General features: G+C 38.2%; 1 protein-coding gene across 2 annotated transcripts in view; it reads left to right on the top strand.

The window, feature by feature from the left end:
• Positions 1-19,950, top strand: part of MAPK10 (mitogen-activated protein kinase 10) — an 86,646-nt gene that overhangs the window by 16,388 nt on the left and 50,308 nt on the right. For both annotated transcript variants that reach the window (XM_064450380.1, XM_064450381.1), the window contains exon 3: positions 18,009-18,138. In XM_064450380.1, coding sequence (XP_064306450.1) covers positions 18,009-18,138 — 130 coding nt within the window. The remainder of the gene's footprint in view (positions 1-18,008; positions 18,139-19,950) is intronic.

Below are 19,950 nucleotides of genomic sequence, written 5' to 3'. Positions count from 1 at the left end.
CACAGAAGTTAAGCTAAATAAAATCAATAACCTCCTGTGAATGTGTCTTTCATACTAAGAGTTGACAGGCAAAAATTCAGAATGTCTTAGGAAAGAAAATAAAATCAGAAGACAAGTTTAAGTGGAAGTTAACACAAATCTCCTGAAATGTCCAACCCACATGGAGAGGCCATAAAAAGCCTTTTAAGGTCTGATGATACAGATATAGAAGTATTACATGATAGACGGGGAAGATAATGAGCATTTTTGCTTGGTATATGTTACGTTGCTGTCTACCTGTCATGAGGCATAATTTACCGGAAATACATTAACAAACGATGAACAAAGGATGAAGAATGAATGGTGAAACGGTAAATAAATGAGAAAAATTGTGAGATAAATATATGTAGTTTAGCTGAGAAGACAATACATGATAAAAAAAAAATCTTCAGTTGTGTAAGTTTCTACTTGTGTAATAATAATAAAGTTTACATAATAAACTTCAGTAGTGTAAGTTTCTATTGTAGAAACTTACACTATTTAGAAACTATAGATATTTTGATGGATATAGGGTTACATCTAGAAAAAGCAGAATAATTTAGGGGGAAAAATATACTGAAAAACTGCCTGTTTGCGGACTGCTGCTGGCTTTCATGGGGGAGGTAGTTTTTCCCTGCTCATGTTGTTCGTTTGCAAAGAACAGCCATGAAGAGTGCCTTTATGAAAAGAGCGGGAAAAACTTCAGTAAGTTTCTCTTAGGTCCAGGGGTCTGTTTATACTTAATGGCTTGTTGTTCGAGAAGTGTAACTGATCTGGGATGCAATTCTGTCTCTTAGTGCCAGAATTAGCAGAAGTATAGGAGCTGAATGGGTGGTTTCTGATTGTTCCTCTACCAAGGGCAGACACTGGTAGGATAGCTCAGAGGGGTTTAGGTTCAGACTTCTCATAGCATGCACTATTACTGGATTTTCCTTCCAGATAATTTAGGTAAAAGAACACTATGTGTTGTCTGGCTGGAGTGATGGCCTACCCAGCTACTGGAGACAGCTTTAGTGCATAGTGACATCTGTTTTTATGGAGTGATAAAGGAGAGTATTATTGGTAAATGCTTAACTACCCTTTCAGGACCGAGCTGCTGCCAGCAGTTGCAGTCAGTAGCCTGCTTCTTGACTACCCTGGATTTGTGCAGCTTGGCAAGTGGAGTCCATGCTGTCTACCCCATGCTGGAAGAGCTGAGCTGCTGATGACTTTTCTGCTTTTTCTGGTACTTGGCCACACAACTGTAATTCCCACATCTTGAGAAAAAAGGGCCTATTTAATAATAGATTTTTCAATAATTTGACATCACATCTCTCAGTACCAATGAGGTGCCAGATATTCCATGCCAAGGACTGTCTCAGCACTAACTTCAGAACCAAACTCCACTTGCTAGCAACAGCTTCCCTCTTAACTTGGATTTGGGACAGCACATGCCCAGCATGCTGGCTGCCTTAGCACCTTGCGAGACATAGTTAGACAGGCAAACTGTCTGTGGCCCAAGAGATAATTTAGAGGCAGGGGGAGATGGAGGAGAGACATGGTGTTTTTCAGGCTACTCTGGAAGCTGGTGTTGCAGGGTTCCTAGGCAAAGCCACAGAATACTGAAATCTTCCTCATACAATTCTATAAATAGATGTCAACATAAGCAGGAGAATTTTAGTGGAAAATAATTCATGTCATGGAACAGAAGTAGGCACAGGAAGCAGGGAATGTGGTTACAAAAGAAGTTGGGACTTGATTTCACTTGATTATTCTGAAAATTACATCAAAGAAAATAATTTTCTTGATATGCAAGCATTGAAGTAAAGATATTAGGGTCTTCAGGGGATGATAATTTATTAAATTATGTGAAAAAGGGCCATATGGTGTGGGTGTTAGTTATAATTGTCATTGTGCCCATGTGAAATAATTATAAACTCAGTGAGAAAGTGGTATTGGCTATAGATGTAGTGTGTTTGGTATCTTCGGAAGTTAATTGTGGGAGCTTTCAGTGGGATTTGTGTTAACTATGTTCACAAAATTATTTTTGCCAGCAGGAAGAAAGAAAAAGCTGCTTGGAATCTCTTGAGCAGGGAAGTTCCTCTTCACTCTGCAAAAACTAGTTTTAATGCAAGTGTAGGCTGTTTGCTGAGTGTACATCACACTGACATCTGTGAGAAAGACTATTTAGGGTGTGTATGCATAAAATTATCATGTTGTTACAGGCATGATGACAATGGGACATAGCTGAAACAGAGCTTGTAGTTTGTAGACTATGCTGTAGTTGTAAAAACTAACAGGCTTTTAATCACACAAGTTGATCTTCAAATGTGATAGAAACAGAAAACATCAAAGGTAAAATGAGTTAAGAACAGTTTTCTGAGTTTAATTAGATACATGCCACTTTAAACCACTGAGAGAGGAGGCAGTTGATACAACCTCTGCAATGTTACAGTGGGGTTGACAGCTACCTTATTTTACAAGAGAGAGACAGGTCACTTTCAGCATGTGGGTATGGATGGTTTAGATGAGGGTGAAGGGAGGGAAATTCTCATGTTCCATAAAATCAACAGAAATATGCTGATGTTGGAGTGGGTGATTCTTTATGTTTTAAATGACTGCTTTTTGCTGGAAGCAAGGCAATTGATCTGTAGGTTTTCTGCTGTGGTTTGCAAGCTATCATTTTTTATATTGCCTGTGATATTTTTTGATACTGCCTGTGATGTCTAGAAAAACGATGTTGTATAGGAATATTCAAAAGCAATTCGAAAGGCCTGTGGATAGTTTTTGAATTTATGATGGAAGCAAGGGTGAAGTCCAGTTTTCCATGTCAGGGAGTGAAGGCATCACTTGCAGGCTTGAGGATACCGGTAATTAAAATCTTAAAGCAGCTTAGGAAGACATCTGGCCTGGTTTATGATCACATTGGTGCCTATACCTGTGTGCATTACGAGGAGAAAGTGTTAGCTTTGAAGATGAAGTTGTCTGGGTGAGTGTCAAATAGATAAGTCTGATGATGTCTTTCAGCTGAAATCCTGAATGTTTATCTTGCTCTTTTCTGAAGAGTGAAGACAGGCTTTCATGCTGTATGTTGTTGGGATGTGGTCTAATGACGTGTCAGCTGGACCAAGGGAATGTTAGCTGGGAAGTGCATTATGTTATCTAGTTTATGTGAGAAGTTTTTGTGTCTCGGAGTAATGTTGGGGGGTGCAGGAGCAGGAATGGTCATTTGAGGATAGTTTTGAAAAGTCCTGGTAGCTCTTCAGTGAACACATTATAAATTTAGAAAGATCTCTTATCTGCGGATATCAAGGAGACTCTAAATATATTCTTGAAGTATTAAATTGGGCAATTTGTTGTAGTTTTTTTCCTTGGAATTAGTGATTTCCTGACATCTTTGAGCCTGAATATGAAGGTGATTGCAGAGTCTTTTCGTGTTCCCTGTAACAGATACAGTCAGCAAGTTAAGTGATAGCTTACTATGTTGCCTAAGGTTACCATAGGTGGTTCTTTGCTGATTTAATTGTAGTTTGGTGGTTGAATCTTAAGGAGTGCAGAGTTCTTTCAAATCAGCATGTTGTAATGGTGGTGCTTGTTGTGGCTTATATAGTGGCTGATTCCAAAAGTCATCATTTAGATTGGAAAAGACCGTTAAGGTCATCGAGTCCAACTGTTAACCTAACACTGTTAAGTCCACCACTAAACCATGTCCCTAAGTGCCATGTTTACACGTCTGTTAAATACCTCCGGAGATGGTGACTCAACCAATTCCCATAGTGTGCAGAGGAGGAATGCGACAGATATTGTCCACTACAAGATGTCTAGTATGAAGGGGTTTTTGTTGTTGTTCTCCTTGGATCTGTCACAGGGAAGTGTCCTGTTGTGTCATGTTACTGGTAATGGAAGATCTGTTAAGATGGAGTTGGCTAAAACGTCCTCTAATTCTCTGTATATTCATGCACTATATATACTAAGACAGTTATTATAGGGAAACCTCTTCCATCTCATAGATCTCTGCTGGAGGTCTGTGAAGATATGAACATAATCAATAGAACCACTTATAAATAGATCTCAATTTAATATGACTACTTTCTATGTGGAATGTGCCTGTAGATGATGAAGAGGATAAGATCTTTGAACTTGCAGAAACACTTGAACTCTTTTGTATGATGGTTATCCTTCAGTTCTGGTTTTGTGTAGCACAATTGACTTCTGGTTTGAGTGTAAGGTTCTAAAGCGATATTGCAATTGAAATAATGTTAAAGCCATAGAAAAGAGGAGCTGCCACTTCTGAGCATAATAATTTCTGAGCCCACACTGATCAAAGAAGAATAGTCTATGCTTTTGCTATAGTGTAGTGGAAAAGAGGTGGAGAATAAGAGGATATCTCAGCGCCTTACAGTTAATGCACAATGTTGTTTGTATTGTTTAGCTGGACACTGATGTATTAAAGTTCTTGAGAGATCAGTGTATTTATCATGACACTGCTATCCCAGTAATACTGTTCTGGTTTCTTTGTGCCACTGCATTGAAATACCATATTCCTTGATAGAGGTCAACATTTCCACTTGTATAAATTGGCATAGTTCCATTGGAATTCAGAGGTGTTCTCACCACAGGATAGATCACTATTTTTTCTCAGAGGAAAACAAAGAATACACATCATTCAGAGGAAAAAAATTAAGTGTACCATGTGCCCAGATATGCCTAGAATTTCAATAGCTCTGAAGGGAGTGGCAGTATTAATTTTGTCGGTCCCCGTCTCTCCTATGAATCAGTGCTGAGCATATGTTGTGAGTTGAGTTACTTGCATTTCAGTTACACAGTCACATCTCACAGACTTGTAGTGCTTAACATTCTGTCGGCTGGCACGGCAGATTTATCCTGTTCTGTTAAAGATTCTCCAAATTGTATCCATTAGTTCAGCTCCTGTGCTCTTTCTCATGCTGATGTGTGCTTTGCTGATGTGCTTTGACACTCCACTACTGAGTGTCCCTTAGATAACCCTTAGAGAGTTTTACAAATGTTTTGTGCGAGAGGAATGTGAATTATTACAGTAAGCATGACAATTGAAACAAGTTCTCTGATGTTTCCCAGTGCTAATATCACCTCATAAAATGACAACACCTGATGAGATTTTTTTTCTTCCGAGAACAAGTGGTTTAAACTTTTGCCAGAATTTTTTTTTCCATTTGGAAAAATGTTCTTAAATGTTCTTTAAAAAGTTCTTAAATGTTGAAATACTGTAAGTAAACTCACAGCAAGCTTCAAGCCTCACTCATTCATTTGTACATTGCAGTATTTTTCTCGAGCTACCAATTTGGATTCACATTGTAGTATTATTTGGATTTTCTAGTGTGTCATTGCTCCGAAATGCCAAAAATTTAATTGCATATATTCAGTTAGCCATTGGTCATCATCTGATGTACAGCTGGAACAGCACATTCTGGTTTGTTGTTCTCATACATCTATGACTTGATTCTTCAGAAAGACAACAAATTTCCCAGTTGTATTTGGAATCTGGATCACCAGCACATGAATTTTAAGGTGCTGAGAAACTCCTGGGGAATAGCAAAGATTGAGTATTTATGTGGATTTGAGCTCCAGAATATTGAGTGAAGGTGCTATCTAAGTTGGTCAGATTTGTGTTTCTTAAGGTGATGTTATTAGAATTTGCACAGTAACACCTACTCAGACACAGTTTGCTTGGAAATAGGGTAAGAGGAGGCGGCAATGTCTTGTAATGTTCTTGCTAATGACTCAGCAAAGAACTTAGCTTGGATGTGGAGGAAACTGCTGTTAGGATCATAGAGAATAGCTGCGATATGTCAAAATATACATAACACATGATGAGATAAGTTAATTGTCTTTGAGAATAAGCAGCTTCTATTCCATGTTTGCTTTGATTCTTACAACTCCTTCTATCTACTACTACTATGTTTAATGTAAGTGGGAAAGAAACAAAAAAGTGTACATCCAGTAGCAGTGCATGAAGGCACCTGAGGCAGGATGAAGGCCCATAATGTTTGAGCAAGAATTATGTTGTATCTTTTTTTTAAAGGTCTGACATGTAATTATTTTACAAAAAATATTTCTCAATTTTTTTGTAATGTCCTTTTTCTACCTAACTGCAGAGGTTCCTGGTAGGCAGGAAGTCACCACGTATTTCATGTTTTGTCTTCTTGTGTTTCATTTCCCTTTGCTAGTACACAGAAATCTAAAATGCAATTTAGTTTCTGGTAATCACAAACAATATATAATAAAACATGCCACAGTATGCTCTCCCAGCAAAAAGATCAGGCTTTCTGTCTCTGAAATACTCAGACTGCTTATATTTCTGACTCTGTCCTTTTTTCTTCTTTTCTCCTTAAAACACCCGTATAGTTTCCATGACTATAATAGTCAAGCAGGCAAAATCTATTCAATATTTTCTCTGTACAAGTTTATGAAATAAAACGTAAATAAGTTGGTGTAGAAACTATCTCTGCACAACCTGTCTTTGTGAACCCTGACAGCAATACTCACTTTATTTGGTCATAAACTACAGTACTGTAAAGGCACTGTCTGGCTTATTTGAGAGCATTGACACCCAGGATTACCAGTTGGATCAGTACAACTCTTAGGTATAGAGCAGGTTTTTTCATAGGCATGACTGGATTAGCATCTATGATCTTGTTAGAGACATTAAAAAATTCATCAGCTGTTTGTAAATTCTGTGGCTGCAGAGAAGTAACTGATGTTTGTGTAACTTAAGCTCTTTCTGTGTTGGGTAGTTAAAAACTCAATTTAATTTACACTTTTCATTCTCAGGCAGGAACATTTTATAACTCCCTTTACAGATGTCAGGCACCTAACTGGTCGTACCCCATCAAAATTTCTTCTGGTCAGTGCCAGATCTTCAGATTTCTTACATTTGTTCTGTCTCACTCCCGTGCTGCGACATGTCAGACAGATTTTTTTTCAAGAGTCTCCTTGCTTCCCCTGTTGTGTCAGGTTGTCTGCCTGCAGTTCAGTTGCAGACATATTTCAGTTCAAGGAGGAAATCGGGTTTGGAATTAATTAGTGTCAGCGCATTGCAGCCATTCCTTCACTGAGTTCAGACTTATCCTTTTATTTCATTTGCTTGAAATCCTGTCACCACTGAAATGAAGGCTGTTGCATTGTAATCACTGATTACCATGTTTAACATGACAGCAATTGCACTAAACACTTCCGTCCCCTCTTAGGGACAAGGGCTTTCTCCTGTGATAGAAGAGTAGCTGTGACCACATGGAATCAGAGAGATAGGGCTATAGGACAGGGCATCTAAATAAAAGGGCAGGTATCAAAACAGAGAAGCAATGGAACCAGAAATGGAACCAGAGCCAGTCGGGAAGGGAATGCAACTCAGATAAAACAATTTTCTTTGGCAGCATGTATTGTTGATATTTATTCTCTGATATTATTGTGGTCTGCAGATTTTCACAGTGCTTTACAGGAAGCAAAGACCTGCTGTCCTTAGACAATCATAAAAAACAGTGACAGCCAAAAAACTTGGAATATAACAAAAGTTGTGCAGAATAGAAAGACAACATGAGACAAGAAATTGTGTATGAAGCCTGGGTGAAGTTTGCGAACAATGTGACATGCGTCTGGCATGATATGAGTGGGAAGGCTCACCAGTATGGGCAAGAGTTGGCGATGAAGAGAGAGGCAGGAAGGGAAGCAGAAAGGAGGAAGACTCAAAGGCAGGAGTGAAAGCAAGTGGCAAACAGGACATTGAGGTGTTGTTTTTGTTTTCTTTTTAATTGTATTTTTTGCTTTTATTCTTTTCTGGATTCATGGTGTTACACTTTTCCATCCAAAATTCATGGGTGCCCATTTACAAACTGGAAATAAATTGTCTTGCTCTGAGGTCACTAATTGACCATGAGCCACAGAAGTGAGTAGGGTTTCTAATTCAAACAAAAATCTTGTTGTAAAATTGTGTCAGAGCACCTACATCTTGAAATTTCTGGTGTAACAGGGCAACTCAAAAACCTAAGTAATTTTAAATTTTTTTCCTGTTGAACAAAGGTGGTTTTGGCTTGTTATACAGCAGGTAAAACAAAACATTTTGTATCCTTACAAGCCATCAGTTTTACTGGCTAGCATCTTTCCTGTGTCAGAGATGTTCCTCAGTATGAGAGACTGTAGATACAGAATTATCCCAGTTGGATGAGAGAGTGCTGAATGAATTAGAGCAACCTCGGTTGGTTTAGTGTCAGTGTAGGGGCAGGCTGTGGATTAGCCCTTTGGTTGGGAGGGTAAAGGTGACATACATAGCAGCATTGGCTTTCTTCCCTCCCAGAACAGCAGCAAGTGACCAAGTGACATTTCAGCATCTCTGATCTTCTGTTTCTGTCTGCTTAGAATAGCCTTGCAGAGATTGCAGGGTTAGTTTTGGGAAACAAGAATTTGAGTCATCTTTTAAGGTTAACCTTTTTATGTTCACTCTTTTTTTCCTTCCGTGATTATCACATTGCCAATGATGACTTGCTGGCTATACATTTTTAGTGTTTGGCTGAATTCTGATTTTTAATCAGTTGAGAAATGCAGCAAGAAAGGTTGTGAAATAATGTTTACTTTTCTCTAAACTGACAGCTTTTGTTCTGTTTGTCGGGCAAGCCAGCAAGTCTTTTAAATTAGGACTGTGAGGTGTCTGTGGAAGGTAGTAGCTGTTTTCTATTTCAGTTTGTAGATCTAAAAATAACAGATCTGTCATGTGACAGTTTGAATGTGCTAGGTACTCAACTCCTGCCAGGTGCACAGACTCTGCCTCATTGTCCGTATTTCCCTGGTCTTATAAATTGCTGTTAAATGAGGAACTGGACGACTTATGACTTTGCTACTTTCACAACTTGAAAATTCTCCAAAGTTTATACACCCTGTTGAGAGTTCAGAGCACTAAATGTGAGATGTCTTTGCCAGATTCAGTGTCTTATACTCATTCTCCAAATGATGGGCAAATATTTACTCAATATAGTTTAACTACAAATCACACTTTAACTTCCTTTACCCATATATTTTCTGCCACTGAACATTGATAGGCACCCCCAGCTCTGGTCCATTTTTCAGATTTTTACCTTGCTCTGTCTTTGGTAAATCCTTGAGCATACGAAGAGTGAGTAGTGTAGCATACTTTTGAAACCATGAGATTGTAACTTCTTACATGTCACACATAACGGAAAGCATTTTGTACTACAGCACTTTTGAAGCAGAATGGAAAACAAAAACAAAAACCCTTGGCTTCTTTCACTGACCAGGTTGAATTTCCTAGACTGGCAGTTAACAAAAGTTATTGTCAGCTAGTAGACTATACAGTGAATTAGTGATAAGAGAAATGCAGAACCAGTAATTACTGGTTTTACAGTTCTGCTCAGAAAAGGATTCTACAGCTGAGTCGTAGCAGACTTCAGAGCCAAGTATAAAGGATTAGCAGAGTATATGCAGATAAGTATGTAAACATACTTTATATTCAGCATCCTCATGAATATTTTAGTCACCAGGCAAATTAAAATGGCAGCTATTTTGAGAGGCGTGCCAGGTGATGTGTGAACAGTATAGTTGTTTCCACATTGCCTTTCCTGCTGTATCCCCGTACTGTCTTTGTGAGTGAGAATGGCTATGGGAAGAGTCTATCTTGCATCAATATACAGAACTTATTGGTGGATTCCAAAATGGTTCCTGTTAGGGCATCACCAGCTCATGTAATTAGAAAGATAACTAAATTGAGGTTCAAGCTGCAGATGAGAGTCACAGAGGTGTTTTTGTACAATTCCAGCCAAAAGGGCGGAACCATGCACATCTGAATTGTCAACTCATTCAAGAGATTTTGGTGTGTACAAGGTGTGGAGCTCCTGTATACATGGGCTTGGAGTTTGTGGTGGTGATGGAGATGGAGAGGATAGTCGCCAATTACTGGAGGTTTTCATGGAAAAGCACTTTGTTAACATGAACAAACTTGATACTTTTGTGTGTGTAATTGTTTTAAAAGCAGATATCAGCAGAGCAGGTTCAACCCAGTAACAGAAGAATTTGTCAGCAAGTAATAGAGGGCAAATTTTACTGCAGAACCTCCTTTTTCTTAATAGATTCTAGCCCATGCTTCCTCTGTTTTCTGGCAGTTTTCCAAGTGTGTAGCTTCTTTTTCCACATAGTGAATTACTTTTTTTATAGTTTTACCCAGTAGTACAATTGGTGAAATTATAATATACTACATCTGGAGCTACCGGTGACAGATGTTGAATGAACTTTTATTGTAAATATATTTATTAAAAATAAGCATTCCAGCCTTTTTTTTCTGTGCAACTTCTTTTACATTGTCTTATGTATGATGGCTCAATCATCTTCCTTCAGACCACCCATCTGAAAGTTTGGCAGATAAGAGCTGTCTCAGCATGACTGAATTGTAAAATAAATTTCACAGCATATTTTTCAAATCTAGTTGTCCTTAGAAGTACAAATTCATTGTGCTTCCCAGTGTATCTTTGCTGGAAAAGACTGCTTGGCTCTGACATTTCAGGCAATGACTGTAGTACTTGAAACAGAATGGGTCCAAAGCAGGATGGATTCAAAATTGGACTGCAGATGTCCTGGATATGAAACTGATACTATTCTAATCCTTTATGGGTGACAGTAAGTGGACTGGATGAGTTGTGGGCTTGGACTTTGTTTGCTTTTGTAAGAATAAACATGAGTCCTTCTGGATTTCTGAACAAGTTCTTTAAGACCATAAATATCTAGGCATACACTGTCACAGATCTGATTGGGGAAAGATTCCTGTTGAAGTAGTTTCTTCTAGCTGTGGCAAAGATTGGCCTGTTTGACTCCCATTTCAATAAGCACAGTTACAACGGGTCATATAAGCAGTTCTTATTTCTTTTTGGGGGTCATTACTATACACTTTCAGACAGAAATATGTGTAGAGCTCTTTAAATCACCTTTTCTTGTTTAATGTATGGATACCAGAAAGCTTTGGTCTGGTTTCTGAAAAAAATGTAGCTCAGCTAAAACATATAACCAGGGCCTTTAGAGAGCTGTATTTTGGAAAGTGGGAAATAGAATAAGTGTTTTGTAGTGAGGTAAAGAAACCTGTATTAAAATGCTCCAGTAATAATGTCAGTGACACTATAATGAAATGATACAGGAGGCATGGACATTTCTTAGACAAAATGTGCCACATATGCTCTTTTCTGTTTAAAAATATTTCATTTCTAAATGTAAAATCCAGGATATGAATTGGACAATAAACTTCTTCATTTTCAGAGGACTTTATTTCAGTATCAGAACTGTAAGTTTTACAAGCAAAGTTTGAGAGCAAGCATTTTCTAGTGTAGTACACTAAGTGAAGAGCATTGTGCAAGTAAAGAGTAAGACATGTCTTTTCTTTTTAACTGGATTTTGCCTGCCATAATTTACTAAATATATGAAAACATGTGCACACTGAACGATAGACCTTGTCCTTTAAGAATTTTCTTTGAAAAGAAAACTTGATTAACCACTGAAATGTAAAATAAAGCCACACATTAGAATGTTTGTCATAAAATCATCGAGTTTTAATGGTACATCTTTGAACTTTAAGTGCTACAGAGTTGACTATATGATCTTGACCGCAGTTTTGAACTCTCATTCAAGGACTAGGATGATAATCCCAAACAATTCAAGCACTTTTGTCCTCTTCTATGTTACTTCGTTCCAACACAGGGTAAGAGATCATGTGTTGAATGTTTGGCAGCAAGTTACCTTGCTTTGGCTGCAACGTTCCCAAAGGCCCAAAGAGGGGACCTGCTTCCATTTAAAATGCACTGAGTTGACAGCTTAGTTCGACCTTTCTTTTTGTCTTTGAGGCTTAGGTTTCATGTCATCTTGGCATGTGAAGGGGCTCCGAAGGGCACAAGCTGGAGCACCTGGCTGGCAAGGTATTTGCTGTGGCAGGATGCCTGTGTTTGACTCCTGTTCTGCACTTCAGCACGCACGGTCATTGCTGCTCCATGCCGTGCAGGAAGGAATGTTTTGAGCTCAATCAGTAATCTCTGCTGTGATGAGGAAGCTCATGGAAGGCCTTGGAGGCTGATTTATTTATTCTGTGAATCAACCGTTGCAATAGTAAAAATGTAAATTATGACTTGTGATGCAGTTGAGGAGACAGCTTGATTTTATTTCCTAATCCAGCTGTTACCAGCTGATTGCAATAAGATGTGAGCTGATGGAAACTCAAAATAAATAGCTGGAACCTTATACAGTAACAGGAAGAGTGCAGCAGTCATCCATTATGAAACTGTATTGGTCCCTTAAGCATCAGCTCTGAATATTGTCTCAGGGGCCACTGAATTTCTCTGCGTTTTGAGGAGAAATAGGCTTGACCCGGAGCGTAGAGTAGCCATTCTGACAACAGGTTGGCAACTGGGTCTAATGATTATTTTCTGTGTTTTCAGCACACAGGCTTAGTTCCAAACCTAATAAGGACATTGAAAGGCTCTTGTTCATTACAGTGGCCTTTGACTTTTACTGTTTGGGGAGAACTGTTTCTGCATGTTGGTGCATGTATGGAATTCTTTTCTTTTGCACCATTTTCATGGAAGACATTCACTATTTTTAAAGATACTTTCAGGAGAGAAATTTTCACTCTAAAAATTTTTTTTTTCTGTTTAATAGAAATTATTGAAGAGAGGAATATGCACTGTTTGTAAATAGTAATATATCAATGTCTGCCTTTAGAAACTCCAAAGTTAAATGTCAAAAGGAGGAAAAAATAAGGTAAGAATGAGAAGGTCTAATTTAATTCTAAAATTTGGACTTGTAAGTCCAAACATAAAAAGCAAACAAACAAAACCCACAGAAAACCCTACCAGAATACACTGTAAGGTGTGCTTAAAGCAAAATAAATTTTTCTCTCTTTTTTGTTAGAGTCCTTGACTGAAATGGAACCTTAAGGAGAGAGAAGAAAAAGCACTTAAAATATTTTATGGTTACTTTTACAGGAATTTTGCCTGATACAGGAAAAAGATGTTTGGCTCTTGTCATTCCTAAAAATTACTTTTTCAGAAAATGCAGGAGTGATAGTTACCTGAAACCAAGGACAGGGAGTTGGAAGTCAGAGAAATTACTCTGAATAGGATTTATATATACATTCATCTATGCTTTTCTTTTTATCTCTATGTGTATATGAAGTTAGATATGTGTCTGTATATAGAATGTGTTGTGCTCCATATATCAGTGGTGATTATTGAGGATAAGCTGCCATTAGCATTCTTGTTAGATGTAATTTTCAAGGTTACCCATTCCCTCCACTGATGGAGATCTCAGCCCCAGGGTATTGCAAATACACAGATCAGTGCTTTGTTTAACAAGATCAGTTTCGGCCTTCTTCTCTCTTGTTGTGCTGGGGTGAAAGAAATAAGGCAAAATGCTAATGTCAGTGGCAAAACTACCTTACTTAGAAGGATAAAGTAATCCAGATAAAAATAGCAGTGATTCGTAATAAACAGGGCTGCAGCTGGAGTCTGTCTGGAGGCAGGCAAAGACGACTGAAGTTTGTAATTTTAGAAAGCAGGTGTAATATTAAGTAACTTTTCAGAAATACTTCAATACTATATTTGTCACAATATATATACTTAGTGGTAGGTAAGAGGAATGTTTAGGGTCCCTTGCATTTCTACAACATTCAGTGAAGAGGCTTTCTTAATACAGAAAGCTGTTTGCTGAGATTGCTGAGAGCCTCCATTTCACAGCCTGCTCCAGGAGACCGGACGCTGGGAGCTTCCCTTCCTGTTCTGGGTTTCCATTCCATTATCTGAGAGCTAATAATAGTACTTTAATGAAGTAGTGACTTGAGAAAGGGTAAGCATCCTGAAAAGGATATGTATGCCCCATCTGAAGAATCTTGAAACTAATGACTGTCAAAATTGGCCATTCGTTATCCTAGGAACACATCTCTTAAGAGTCAATTTTTAAAGTATATGTTTTCTGTGGTTTTGGCAGTCTGTTCTGGGGTAGGATATGATGAAGTCATAAATGTTAATTTCACTGGTGATTTAATAAGTCATTCCTGTATGGGAAGAATAGTTTTAAGCATTTGCTTTGTAAGTGTCTATTGAAATAGTAACTTGGGCATGAAACTTGAATGCTTTTCTTTGCTTTTTGAAATAGGCATAAAAATGAATGCTTGGTCCTTCAAGTATACGATAACAGAGCATTGATCATTACAGTCTGAACTCACACACAGTATTAGTGGTAAATGATGATCTGGGTTTGGGTAAATCTGACTAGAATGAGTTTCATTTATTTCCTTTCTTTTTTTCCTGCTTGAAGTCAGCAAAGAGTCTTGTCAAATAGCTATAATTACATATATCTCTTGGTAGTCATGAATTTATGTTTGCATCTGGCTAAAATTTTTTCTTTCTGCTAAATAGGTTTATTTCAAATTATTTACAGTTTAAAAAGGCATTTTTAACACTAATATTTACTTGGCCAAACTAGCCGTAAACAGAATTTATAGGGAAAAAGCTTATTTACTGCTTTTTCTGTCTGTACAGCTGCCAGAGGTATGATAGTAAACTTAGAGGATTTTTCCGAGCTCATGTAGTAAAACTATCATTTTATTACAGGACCAGGGGTGAATTATAGTCTTTATAAAAATAGGGCAACTGAATAAGTTAATAAATTAATAGTTGAGCAAGAGGTGTTATGATAGAGTTTCCAGAGATAGAAGCACAGGATTTTGGACTGGAGATCTTGAAATTGACTTTCACACTCAGCCTTTTCATAGCAGTTCACAGACACTCATTACTCTCTCTCTCTTATTCCTGCTCCCTTGAGTCATCTGTTTATACAGCCACTCTTCTGCCAGTGATTGAAGTTTGTCTTAAGAAGGCTGATATATCATCAATACTAACCTTGGTGTTCCAAGGTAAGAATTTTGTGTAGCAAGCACCAGAGAGAGGACCTACATGTGGTATCTGTAATTTCATTGTAGTAAAATGCATACATAGTTGGCTGTCTGTAAACAAAAGCTGCTCTCTGGTGAATAGAAAAAAAATCAGTGCTATTAATTTACTCCATGCAATGTATTTGCGTATTGACTTTTTGAAGTAGTTGGACACCTTCCATTTGATAGAAGACAATGATAGACCTGCAAGTCTCAGAGTAAATATCCCTGTACAAAGGATTACTTTAGTTGTGTTATTTTCCTCCATGGTATGTAAAGGATTGGGAATGGACCATAAAAGCCAAAGGCTTAAGAAGCCTTTGGTTTTCTGATTTTAGATTGATGCTTTTTTAATCTCTTTCTTTGACGGAGAGAGAAAATTCAAAAAAGCAAACAGAGATCAGAAACTGGTGAAAATGGCTGCCCAGAGAAACTTTCGGTGTTACTGTTTTCTAACTGCTAGTCAGTGATTTTATGATGTAACTAATGAGATTAAAATATGATAAAAGATTATTAAAATGATTCAAAGTACTCTTAGATAGCTCAGATGAGTATCCTGTAGGCTTTCAGTCTTAAAAGAAGTTGAGTGATCAAGTAATATAGATTAGGTGAGAGATTTATCTGCTGAAGTGTATTTGCATAAACAAAGTATTTAACTGTTGAAAGATCATGTTTTTTAAATCCTTTGGCTTTTCATTTTATTTGTTCACTACTTTCTTAATGGAATTAAGGGGTATTTAATTGTGGCCTTCATGATGCTCTCTTGTGTCTGAACTACATGAGAATGAAAGGCCCAATTCTGACAGTTGCTTCAGGAAGTTTGCTTTCTGCTATGTACTGTTAGGCCATAAGTCACACATCTTGTTCCTCCTCATGTAAGGTTTAGTTGAGTGAAATTCTCTGGCCAGAATGAAGTCAAGTCAGACTGGATCTTTGATAGCCTTATCACCTAAGCTGTTTCGTATATACTTTAGCTAGTGAGCGCAATGTCTTTGTTTATGCATGTGCCTTATATATTAATTGGGTCATAAAAGTTATATGCCTTATTAATGAATAAGAGAAGAATCATTATTAATGACAGCATGGATTATGTTGGACAGCACCTGGTCCAACCCACCTGTTCATAGTCAACTGGAGCATATTGCTCAGGACCACTGGAAGAGTCTGGCTCCATCTTCTTTACTCCTCCCAGCAGATACTTGAGAACAGTGGTAAGATCCCCCCTGAGCCTTCTCTTCTCAAGGCTAACCAACCCCAGGTCACTCAGCCTTTCCTTGTATGACAGATGTTGCAGTCCCTAATCATCTTCATGGCTCATCAGTGGAATTGCTCCACTGTGTCTCTACCTGTCGTGTACTGCAGCGCCTAGAGCTGGACCCAGCACTCCACATGTGGCCTTAGTAGCACTGAGCAGAGCACTAGCAACTCTCTTCCTAAATGCAGCCCAGGATGCTGTTGTCCTTTGCCACGAGGGCACATTGCTGGGTCATGTTTAGCTGCTTGTCCACCAGGATCCCCAAGTGCTTCTCCGCAAAGCTGCTTTCCAGACTGCCAGCCCCCAAGCCTGTAATGGTGCCTGGGGTTATCCCTCCCCAGGTGCAGTACTTGGCATTTCTCAGCGTTGATAATTTGGGGACATTCAGTATTTACTTTTACTTTTTTCTGTAAATTAATATTTTGATCTGAAATAGTTTCACTATGAAAATGTTAAAATGGAACTTCGTGACAGTTTCAGAATATATGCAAGGGCAGTCATGAGAGGGTTTTTTTTTCCCTCTGAACATATGTTTTGGGGGGAATCCCACTATTCTGCCCCAAATGTCTGTCTAAAGCATTCTTTGCAAAGCTCCTCATCACCTTTAGCAAACAATTACCCTAATATGTGGCATGTATTCAGTGTGTTATTTATGCAGGACTAGTGTAATTAAAATACTTCTTATTATTCTCCACCTGCGTGGTTTCTAAGATGTACATTGCCAACACTTTTTTACTTATTTAGAGCACTTGTACATTTTTGTTGGCTTTGTGGCTAAGGTTCTGATGCTTGCATGCTTTCTGCTCTGTACTGGGTCAGTAAAACTCTGTAAGGAAATGTCAGTGAAGGTCTACAATAAGCAGGAATTTAGTAATTTGGTTGATTTATCTTTTGGAGGTATGCTGTTGCCCTTCATGGAGTAGCAGAAAACTTTTGTCAGGAAGAGGGTTTGAACAGTGTCTGTTTGGTAACATGGTAACATTTCTAAGAATTAGTGTGCGTTGTGAAACGTAGAAGTCAAAATTTGTGTAGTCATATTTCAACCACCAAAATAAGTGGTTCAAATCCATAGGAGGAGAAGATTATCAAAATAACTGAAGGTTGTACAAAACATTTAAAAGTTTAAGGAGCATTTTAGGAGCCCAGCTTTAAAAGCCCACTTTATAAACTGGAGCCTATATTACTTCCTGTTTTCAAAATTTTAAACTAATTTTATGTAACAAATTTTTTCATTATCAGAAAGAAATAGTAAAGAAATTTTGTTAAATGGTTCTGTTCCTAGGTATGTTACTGGAATTGGATGATATGATCTCAAAGAATGATTAAATAACTTGATTCCATTAGAAATATCATAAGGAAAATACAAACTTCATTCTAGATAAAAGTGGGCAATTGTTCATTGAGCCGCTCAGTGAAGGTGTCCTTAATCATGATAGAAAAAGCAAAAGCCTCTCCGCTGTACCCAATGCACAGAGAGTTGCTTTATAAAACAACTTTTTGTCTCATCCAGGTTTTATTGTATTTTTATTTGAAGTCACTTAATTTTTTTTCCACCCCTTGAAAATAAGTGTTTATTCCCTATGGAACTGGAGTTCAGAAGTAGTGGTGCATGCTGTCTTCTGCTGATGTGGTGGTACGTGCCTCCTTTTGATGTCTTATTTTTTCTCACTGGAAACTCTCTCCTTCTTTTGTCTCAGTATTTTTCTCAATGGAAAAAAGGCAGTAGTAGACTTAAGGCTCAGGAATTTGCCATGAGAAATGTGGGATATCCTCTAAGATGTATAACCCCTGTGTTTGTAATTACTGCAGTGCTGCATATGATGCCGTCCTTGACAGAAACGTGGCCATTAAGAAGCTCAGCCGACCATTTCAGAACCAAACTCATGCCAAACGAGCTTACAGGGAGCTGGTCCTCATGAAGTGTGTGAATCATAAAAATGTAAGTTTTCAGTAGGTAACCAGAGAAGTGGTATGTATATCGGTTTGTTAGAAATAAAATTGCTTTGTTGGGAACCTTTTTAAAACAGAAGAAATGAAAAGTAAATTATGCGCAAGGGCTACAGTCTTTCTGGTACTATATGCTCCCATTAGAAAGTGAGAGTATTCTATGTGCTTATTTAAAAGCTATGCCAAATGGGGGTGCTGATAGTAGGGTTAGGGTGATAGAAAAAAGCAGAATACATTCTTGTCAACTCTTTATCCAGAAATGCATAGGTGGTTGTTGGAATCCTAGCTCCATCCTCTTGTCACTGGGATTTGTGACTCAAAAGCAGTGTTTCTTGAGTTGGAGTACACATGCACAAGTTTCATTCCTTGTTCTAGTCTTCATTTGAAACCTGGCTATATAGATGCATTGTATAGACTGTACAAGACGAGGGGTCATCATGGCGAAGGTTGCTCAAAACTGCCGAAGAAAATTAAGAACCAAAAGCACTTTTCCATTCTCACATATTTGTCTGTAAGCTAGTGCTGTGGAGCCAGGGATTCTGAAGCCTCAACATATTGTGCCATTCCTTCTAATCACAGTGTTCTTGTTGAAATAAATAATACTACGAGGTTCTAGACTTTCCTGCTTCTTACACCCACTACTTGTTGTATAACATTTAGTGTCCATAATGAATTAAAATACTCCTACACTGCAGCAAAAGAGTTATTCCACGGCTGGATGTTAACTGTAACCGCCTATCTATTAGAAGTATCTGTCTAACACTGTATAAGTTTGCTTTTTTGTAGTGAGATACATAGGATTTCCCCATTGCATGGTCAAGGCATCTCCTAAGGATTTCCTACAGTTCTTCAATTTCTTCTGTGGCTTGCTGCCATACCTCTGTGCCCCTTCCTTTTCATTAGGAGTGAATTTTTCAGTTTGGTACATGTTTACTCTTGCCTCAGGTTCCGCAATGACTCTTTTTCCTTATGCAGAGCACAAATGAGCTTGAAAAGTGTGATATAAGGTGAGATTTGACACTTGTTCTCAATCACAAATTCACATGGAAAGAAAAAGGACTGACCCTAAAATGGCAGACAGCAGGACTTGTCACCTATAGTGTCCTCTGCCCCACTTCTGTGCATTGGCTTATTCTTACAATTCCACTGTGTTGATCAGGATGGTACCTGTTTCTTTCCTATTGACCTGGATGGAAACTACCCTCAGTCAGGCCAATGGACAGGGCTTTGACAATGCAGGGATGAGTGAGTAGTTCTCCCTGTAGGTGGGAGGATGTTGCATTCTCACTCCATGTTTTTAATGGACTGGAAAGAGCAGAGGGCAGCAGAAGCAGTATTAATTTTAACTATACAATTCTAAAAATGCTGCATAAGAGCTGATAACAGCACCACGTTGGCTGGGTCAGAGTTTTAATCTGTCTGTACAGAGAAGTGCAAAGGAAGGAGGGGATTTTAAAGGCACCTGTGTGGAGGCAAGAATCAGAATATGTGGACTAGGCAGAAAGAATATTGAACCATTCCTATTAGAAAGCCTATTATAAAGAGGTGAGAGAGGTGGGGAGGAAGACATTCAGATGTTGTCTTTGTGGCAACTGTGCTGGTATCTTGTATTTGTTGCTCACACAGAAGGAAAGCAGGGGAAATTCAGATCCCTGAGGTCACATTTTTCCTCTTTGCTGTTTCACACATTCTTATCAGTATCTTTAAACAGCACAGCCCGTTTAAAAAAAAAAAAAAAAAAAAAAGAGTTACAGTATGTAAGACGTCTTAGCCTAGAATATGTCTACCATTTTAAAGTGCACTA

Source organism: Phalacrocorax carbo, chromosome 4 (genome assembly GCF_963921805.1).
Source record: "Phalacrocorax carbo chromosome 4, bPhaCar2.1, whole genome shotgun sequence".
NCBI classification, from domain to species: domain Eukaryota; kingdom Metazoa; phylum Chordata; class Aves; order Suliformes; family Phalacrocoracidae; genus Phalacrocorax; species Phalacrocorax carbo.
This window is presented reverse-complemented; position numbering and strand designations above follow the sequence as displayed.